We start from the raw sequence: 8,310 nt of genomic DNA on the forward strand, positions 1-8,310 counted from the left end.
GCTAGGTTGTCTCTTTATCCCTCCCCCGATGTCTTCAGCCCTCCGCAGGTTTCCCCACTTAGAGGCCGCCGTCAGCACCCAGCATTTGTTTCCCAGGACGCTCTATGGATCCCATAGAGATGGGAGATCCCAGGGATGCTCTATGGATAGACCTGCACTCAGCCCGTGCGGGACCATCCTGCGGGTACTGGGGCAGCAAAGCGACGGCTTTGCTGCTTCACCCGCTGAGCAGCTTGAACCACGCCCAGGTCACCTTCAGGATGCTCTTCCCTGAAGGAACAAGCACAGTTCGCTTTGCCCTTGCCTGTCTTTGGCCCAGAATCAGCTGCACCTCAGTCAGCTTGAGATCTCATGGCTGCGTGGTGTTTTCATCCCCGGGAGAGATGTCACTGGGATGAAAATAACCTGCAATTAGAGGATTGATTCGAGCAGAGCTTCTGAGATCAAGGGCTCCATTATTAAGTGGGTATTTGGGACAAAGACAAAAGAAAAGATCGTGTTCTCATTTAACATCACAGCCACCTCTCCTTTCTGTGGGGTAACCCTGCTGCGCTGCTGTCGGGCCTGTGTCACACCTCAAGAATTGAATATTAGTGTAATTAACGGACATAACCACTGTTAATAAAACAGATGATTTTCCGGGGGTGTGCACTCACACTGTACGTGTGTGCCAGTCAGAAGCTGCAGCCCCCACCGGGTAGGACGTGCTCCCAGAGAATTATAGCCTGGGTCAGGTTGGAAGGGACCACAGTGGGTCACTTGGTCCACCTCCCTGCCCAAGCAGGGTCATCCCAGAGCACACAGCACAGGACACACAAGTCTGGAATATCTCCAGTGATGGAGACTCCACACCCTCTCTGGTCCCTGTTCCAGTGCCCTGTCACTGCACAGTAAAATTTTTCCTCATGTTCAGGTGGTATTTTTCTGTGCATCACTTTCTGCTTCTTGCCTTGTCCTTGTGGTTGGCACAGAGCAGAACCCTGTCCACCTTCTCGGCGCGCCTCTTTAGATATTTATACACATTAATGTGGTCTCTTCTTAAGGCTGAACAGACACAACTCCCTCAGCCTTTCCACTAATTATTTTCACTTTAGGCTTTGGTGCATTATCAGATGTGATAATTGCGGGAGTACGGGGCCGTGTGGGGTGTCCCGTGAGGGGTGTCCTCCTGTGGGGTGACCTATATGTGGTGTCCCCGTGTGGGGTGTCCCCTGTGGGGTGTCCCTGTGTGGGGTATCCCGTGTGGGATGTCCCGTGTGGGGTGTCCCTGTGTGAAGTGTCCCGTGTGGAGTGTCTCTGTGTGCGGTGTCCCCTCAGCAGGCCGCGGTTCCATCGGGCCCCGGCCATGGCCGGGGCCGGGGCCGCCACACCGAGGGCGGCACCGCCATGGCCGGGGCGGGGCGGTCGCTCTGCGCCCGCCCTCAGGCGAAGATGGCGGGTGCCGGCCGTGCCTGGCGGGCCGGAGCGCTGCTGCTGCCGCCGGCCTGGCGGCTGCGGGGCCCCGGACGAGCCTTCGGCACCGCGGCGGGACGAGGAGGTGGCAGCGGGCGGCTGGTGCTGGGCGCTGCCTTCGCGCTGGGCGGCGGCGCCGGGCTCTGCCTGGCGGCGCGGCAGCGCCTGCGGGAGCACTCGGCCGCTGAGGTAACGCCGGAGCCGGCTCCGCTGAACCCACCCCGAGCCCTGCGGGATCCTCTGGGGACAGCGGTTCAGAGAGGGCCGTAGCGGTTCATCCTAGTTTGAGTGAGGAAAGAGCTTAAAATTGTGTAAGGGAGGCCCCGGCAGCGCATTCCTTGAGCTGTAGGAGAGGCTGTCAGTGAGGGCCTCCTGGGGATGTGCAGCAGCTTTGTCTCTTGTTGCTTTTTCGCAGCGCGAAGGGTTGTGTAACCTGATAAATTGTAGATGAGGTGCAAAGCGGGGTGGCCGCACTTGTTTTATAATGTGTGAGGAATGACTGGCACGGCCTGGCAGGTTGCTGAGGTGTAGCAGCCTTGGGAAACATCCCTCAGGTGATGTCCCGCTGTCCTGGGCTCTCCCTGCCTTGTCCCAGTTGTTGGTTAATCCTGGGAGCCTGAGCTTGGGCAGACACGTGCTTAAAATCAACAGCAAACTCTGCCCTCCCCACCCTGTGGCCTCAACAGAGGGTGTTGTGGGAGAAGGATTGGTTTGTAAAGGCTTTCTTTGTATTTATTTAAATCTTGTTATAAATGGTTGAGGTTTTTTCTATAGAATTCTTTTCTACAGATTAGAAACTTCAGAGAGATAAACTGTCTGGATTTAACTTCTGTTTTTTCTGGCTGTGAGTAGGAGTTTACAGCAGGTTAAATGGATGTTTAGAGAAATAGTTATTTGCTCCTAATGGGTAGTGATTATTTGCAATGCCATTTAAAGAAAGCATCTGATAGCCAAGCTACTCTGATGATCATATATTGAAACTGAATGTTAGTGGCTGTGACTTCATGACAAAAATAAGGGTGGAAGGAAGGTAATATATTTTTGGTAGAAAATGGAACTGTCTTGTCCCTTTCTTCCCCAGCTGCCTTCAGGGAGCCTGCAGCTCACTCTCTACCAGTATAAAACGTGTCCCTTCTGCAGCAAAGTCCGAGCTTTTCTCGATTATCATGGACTGCCCTATGAAATTGTGGAAGTGAACCCAATAATGAGGAAAGAGATCAAATTCTCTTCCTACAGAAAGGTGCCCATCCTGCTAGCCAACGCTGGGAGCCCTCTGGTAAGTCTTCCTGTCTTGAAAGCTTGGTTTTCCCCCAAGCAGTAGTTTGAAGGCTGTTATGTCTCTGTGATTTATCGTGTGTAGTGTAATCTTTAGATCATCTTTTATCCTCTCAAGAGCCAAAGATTTATTTCTTGCTTCTTGTTTTCCTTTTACTTGGCCTTATTATTTTGTTGGTCTGTCTTACAAGGCATTTAGTTTGTGTGGTGACTCTAATCTGGCTTCTGTCAACCCTTCCAACCCTTCTGCAGGACATATCTTTGTACCAGACGTAACATAAACTGCTTGTATCTTGTGGGAAAAGAACAAGATCTCAAGAATACTGAAGAATCAGTTTGGCTTTTTTTTAGTGTTAGTGTTGCTTTTTTCCCTTCCTGCCAAGAGCCTAAATCCAAACCCCACTAGTACTACATGTGTGCCCAGCCCTGAGGCCCTCTGTGGTCAGAATTAAAGCCAGATTTGAAGTGATATTCTGAAACAATCACAGAAGAGATGTCTTGAGATATGCAGGGACTCCTGTGGAAATGTGTTGGGGGGAAAGGCCCTGCAGTACTAACTAGGAGCCTCAGCATACATGGGAAAAGGTTGTGAAGAATTTCCTTTTCCATTTCACCAGCTTCTTTTAAAAGGTTGTTTTCATTTTGTTTTTCAGCAATTGAACGACTCCTCGGTTATCATCAGTGCAATAAAGACCTATCTTATTTCCAGGTAGGAAAACAGGGTGATGAGAGATGAGTTCAGCCTGAAGGGCCTTGGTGAACTAGAGATTTAGAAAACTAAAGCCATAAGTCTCTTACTGACCTTGAGCTCTGAAGCTCTGGGTGTTTGGCCCAGCTGACCTGATCCTGGCTGTGATAAAGTGGATGGTGCCTGTATATGTTGTGTTGTGTGTACTGTAAAGCAAAGCCTTTCAGAAATACTTTTTCACCTGTGATATTCAGTTTGCACAAAACCTACTTAAATATGGACTAGTGTTAGTTCTGGAACTGAGCTTACAATTAGCCAGTTATTATATCTAAAATGAAATGGAATTGCTGTGTCTGTGGCCTGTCTTTTAGGTCCACTTGAGAATTGTAGGAAGCTCTATGCCTGCAAAAATTTCTGTTCTGACACAAAAGTATATTCACTAATAATAGTTATTTGCAAGAAACTGTTCCAGTCTCTTTTCAAAACCTTTTTTCAAGTAGAATCTGGAACCTTGTGCACTTATTTTTAGAATAATACATTTTGTAATGTGTAACTTTCAATCTGTCCTTTGCTCTTACTCCTTAGCACTCTTACAGTGCTAACTGTATTTCTATCCACAGAAGGAATAGCTTGGAAGAAATCGTGTCCTTTTATCCTCCTGTTAAAACCGTGACTGAGAAAGGCAAGGAGGTGATGGAGTATGAGAATAAATACTGGCTCATGCTGGATGAGAAGGAGACAAAGCGAGTTTATCCCATCAAAGAAGTGAGAGTGTAAGTGCTCTTAAGTTTCTGGGCTCTCCAAGTAGGGTCACAGCCCCCTCCATATGTACTCAGGGATGGTGTAGATCCCACTGGGGCTGACAAGATGTGTCACACCCCCATTAAAGCCTCAGTAGCTGGAGTGGTTTTGTGTGTTTGTTAGATAATTTGAAACAGTGCTGTTAGATGGCCTATTCACCACCACCATGGTCACATTGGCCTTCAGCTGCTTACAGTTTTCTTTTTGGCCTTTCCTTTATGGCACAAGGGAATGCTATGGAAGGATAGTTTCCCTTTACTTCTTGTATTGGGAGGAGAATCTAGTGCTCTATCTTAGTCTTAAATTTAGTTTGAGATTGAAGGAGCCTTGCCAAAGGTAACGATGCTGAGTGCATTTCAGAGAGGTCACCAGAGCACCAGGCTGGCCGGGAGTTACTGACACATTTGTCCTTGGCAGGATCTGTGGCTAATGCCACTGTGATCCTGCCTCCTGTAGCCCTGCAGTCTGTACCTCACTCACTGAAAAATTTCTTTCTTGCAGAGAAGAGATGAAGTGGAGAAAATGGGCAGATGATTGGCTTGTTCACCTCATCTCCCCCAACGTTTACCGAACCCCCAAAGAAGCCTTGGCATCTTTTGATTACATTGTCCGGGAGGGGAAGTTTGGCACCTTGGAAGGTCTCTTTGCCAAGTACGTGGGGGCTGTTGCCATGTTCTTCGTGAGCAAGAGGCTGAAGAAAAGGTTGGTATCACTGAGCACCAGTTACACAAGTGGAGGAATAGCTCCTTAACCTCCTTAGCTGTGAACCCCAGATGTCAAAAGGGCAGAACCTCAGAGTTTTAAGCTGAACCATTTAATCCCATGTAACAGTTGTACTTCCTTAACTGGAGGTACCGAACCCCTCTACTCATCTGCTATTTAGTTACTAACTGCCTCCTTCACTCTGAAGTACCTCCTTAATTCCCAAGCAAAGACCAGCCTGGAAGGTGAGAGATGATAAAGTGTTAACCAAGAAACCAATACATGTCTTCAGACTGGTTCTTCTCCTTGTCCAGACACAACCTTCGAGATGATGTCCGAGAAGACTTGTATGAAGCAGTAAATGAGTGGGTAAAAGCTGTTGGCAAACACCGACTGTTCATGGGTGGGAACCAGCCGAACCTCGCTGACCTGGTAAGGGGCTCATCCCTCTAGTTATTGTCACAAATCATCCTGCTGCCCATCTGTGTGAAATGGTTAATACAAACACAGGCAGAGAAGTTGAGCTACATGCCGTACATTGTCCATGTCCTTTGTGCAGTAATAAAGTTCCCACATGGAGTTTTTGCCTATTGCTTTACATAGGACTGGATTTGTTGTTTTCCTCCAGAGAAATATTTCCAAATATAGAACCTGCAGTTCCCATCTGCAGGTGGATGTTACTGATCAGGTGGAAACACAATAAAAGCAGGTCAGAGCCAGGACACTGCTCTGGCTCGTGGATGCTGGTGAATAAACCTCACAGGTGTTATTGCTCAGTGGTGCCGGGGTTTCCTCTGCAGGCACCAGTGCAGAGTGGAGCAGAATTCATTCCCTGCACCAGCAGTTCTCTCTGGAATACAAGTGAAGCATTTCATGCCAGGGCTTGATGCAGAGATGAGATTAACTTTTGCCCCATAACTGCACATAAATCCTGATCTTTCCTTACTGTTTCCTCATGGAAAACATGCATATTCTTAACTACCTTTCTGCCGTTCACTCTTCTTGCTAATCAGAGTGGTGGAGTAGATGGCAGGACAGGGCAAGAGCCTTACTGGCTTGGCTATTGAGACACTTGTGCTCTGAGCCATTCTCCACTGCTCTTTCAGTGTTGTTCTAATATTTCTGCTCTGTCACAGGCTGTGTACGGGGTCCTCCGGGTCATGGAAGGGCTGGAAGCCTTTGATGACATGATGGCTCACACCAAGATTCAGCCTTGGTACCAGCGCATGGAAGAAGTCATTGAAAAAACTGGAGTTGCAATCTGATGCCAGCTGCAGCTGCCTCCCTGAACTACTTGCATGGTGAATACTTCAGAAGAAAAGGCTTTTATTTTTAGAGTTGAAAGGACTGGTCACACTTAAAGACTGACACGAGGGCACAGAGACCACCCCGTTCAGAAAATCAAGTTGCAGTGAGAGAAGGGTCCAGCCGGGTCTATGTAGAAGGATGGGGACAGGTGAAAGGAAGGGATCTTGGATGCTGCTGGAAAGGAGAAGGTCTAAATTGAAGAATGCAGCAAATAGGCTTCTTTTAGGGACAAGCCATCCTTGGAGCAGTTTACTGTAAAAGCAAGATGCTCTTGGCTGGTGTTACATGTCAGATGTGGTAGGTCTAAGCAGCTTGTCTTCCGCTACTCACCCATGTCATCTGAAGTGCTTTCCTGACTGACATACTGGATTGTAGTTTTTAAGTGACAATTTTTCCTGCAATAGAATCATGTAAGCCCAGTGCTGAGGGAACTGGAGGAATCCAGGGCACTGGGGAAGGCCCCCTTCCTGTGACAGCAACGATGCTGCCCTTGGCACGAGTGTGCTTTCACTCTTCCATGTAAACGGTTCTCTCAGGACTTGACTCTGTACAGTTTGCAAGGATAAAGGATGGCTTTATTCTGTACCCTTTGTGAGATCCGAGTTCTTACCTTACCCTTACACCTGAAGAGCACACCCTACACTGAAATCACTAATGCAGAGCAGTTATTGGAGAGTTGTCTTGCGTGAGAGCTCTTTGGAGTACCACTGAAAATCAGTTTGTTCTTGTTTTAGGAAAAGAAGGATTAAGAGCCATCTGCATGGCCAAGGGATCTCCAGATGTTTCTGCCATGCAAGAGTAATAAAGGATTTGCTGTTGTAGCAATCGAATTAGGAACTGTCCCTGTGCAATATGAAGTCTGCTGTGCTGTGCTGGGGAGAGTCATAGAATGGTTTGGGCTGAAAGGGACCTTAAACAGCATCTTGTTCCAACCCCCTGCCATGGGCAGGGACACCTTCCACTAGCCCAGGTTGCTCCAAGCCCCGTCCAACCTGGCCTTGGACACTTCCAGGGATGGGGCAGCCACAGCTTCTCTGGGCAACCTGTGCCAGGGCCTCACCACCCTTACAGGGAAGAATGTCTTCCCAATATCCCATCTAACCCTGCCCTCTGTCAGTGCAAAGCCACTCTCCCTTGTCCTGGCCCTCCACGCCTTTATTAAAGTTCTTTTCCAGCTGCAGAACCTGATGTTTGTCATAGTAAGAGGCAATGCAGCTTTGAATGTGAGTTGCACATCGCACAGCCCAAGACTTCAGTATCCCCTTGATCAGGTTCTATTTCTCCAGAAGAACAGGCAGGTTTCAGGGATCTGATTTGGTGTGATATTTCAGGTGCAGCTGAAAGTGGTCTTTAATACAGCTGCCTGCACAGTGTGGGGTTGAGGGAGGCACCTTTATTGGGTATAACAATAGTGGTGATAGAGTGTTGGGGGGTTTTGCTGAGTGTAAGACTAGTTCCAAATTCAGTTATGATCTGACATATAGGGGAGAAGGAAAATGTTTACAGTAAAAACAGCTGTGTGGCTGCTCTGTGACTGTTTCTTTAAACTATTCTGTATTGAAACTTGCGTTCCACGATATCAACAATGTTGTTTTAAAACATTATATTGAATGTGCATAGACAGGAGGTTAAAGAAACCCTTTATGATAATTTTGGTGTCTGTCTCTAAACCCAAGAGGGGAGAAGAGAGTTTGATGTTGGATGAGGATCTGAAGCACCAAGGGCTCAGTTGATGCTGCTTCTCCTTGCTGTGCTGTGCTACATCAGTCCTCTCGAGATGAATATCCATCATGCTAATATACTGATAATATTACATGAAATAAAGGTTGTTTCAGGATTTTGTATCACTGTTCATAGAATCATAGAATGCTAAGTGGTTGGAATGGACCCAATCCCCCCCCTGCCATGGGCAGGGACATCTACTAGACCAGGTTACTCAAGGCCTTACTAACCTGGCTTTGAACACTGTCAGGGTCGGGGCATCCACAGCCTCCCTCAGCAATCTGTTCCAGTGTCTCACCACCCTCCCAGTAAAGAATTTCTTCCTAATATCTAACATAAATTTTCCTTCTTTCCATTTGTGC

The 8,310-nt window shown here is 47.8% G+C and overlaps 1 protein-coding gene across 1 annotated transcript; it reads left to right on the forward strand.

Moving 5' to 3' along the window:
* Positions 1-1,425: 1,425 nt before the first annotated feature.
* PTGES2 (prostaglandin E synthase 2) lies at positions 1,426-6,811 on the forward strand. The gene is made up of 7 exons (XM_027687454.1): positions 1,426-1,641; positions 2,534-2,728; positions 3,381-3,436; positions 4,036-4,188; positions 4,718-4,918; positions 5,233-5,350; positions 6,055-6,811. The coding sequence occupies exons 1-7, from the start codon at positions 1,432-1,434 to the stop codon at positions 6,181-6,183; spliced, it is 1,062 nt and encodes a 353-aa protein (XP_027543255.1). The 5' UTR covers positions 1,426-1,431; the 3' UTR covers positions 6,184-6,811.
* The last annotated feature ends 1,499 nt before the right edge of the window (positions 6,812-8,310 follow it).

This window comes from Neopelma chrysocephalum, unplaced genomic scaffold (genome assembly GCF_003984885.1).
Source record: "Neopelma chrysocephalum unplaced genomic scaffold, ASM398488v2 Primary Assembly neopelma1_74, whole genome shotgun sequence".
NCBI lineage: Eukaryota > Metazoa > Chordata > Aves > Passeriformes > Pipridae > Neopelma > Neopelma chrysocephalum.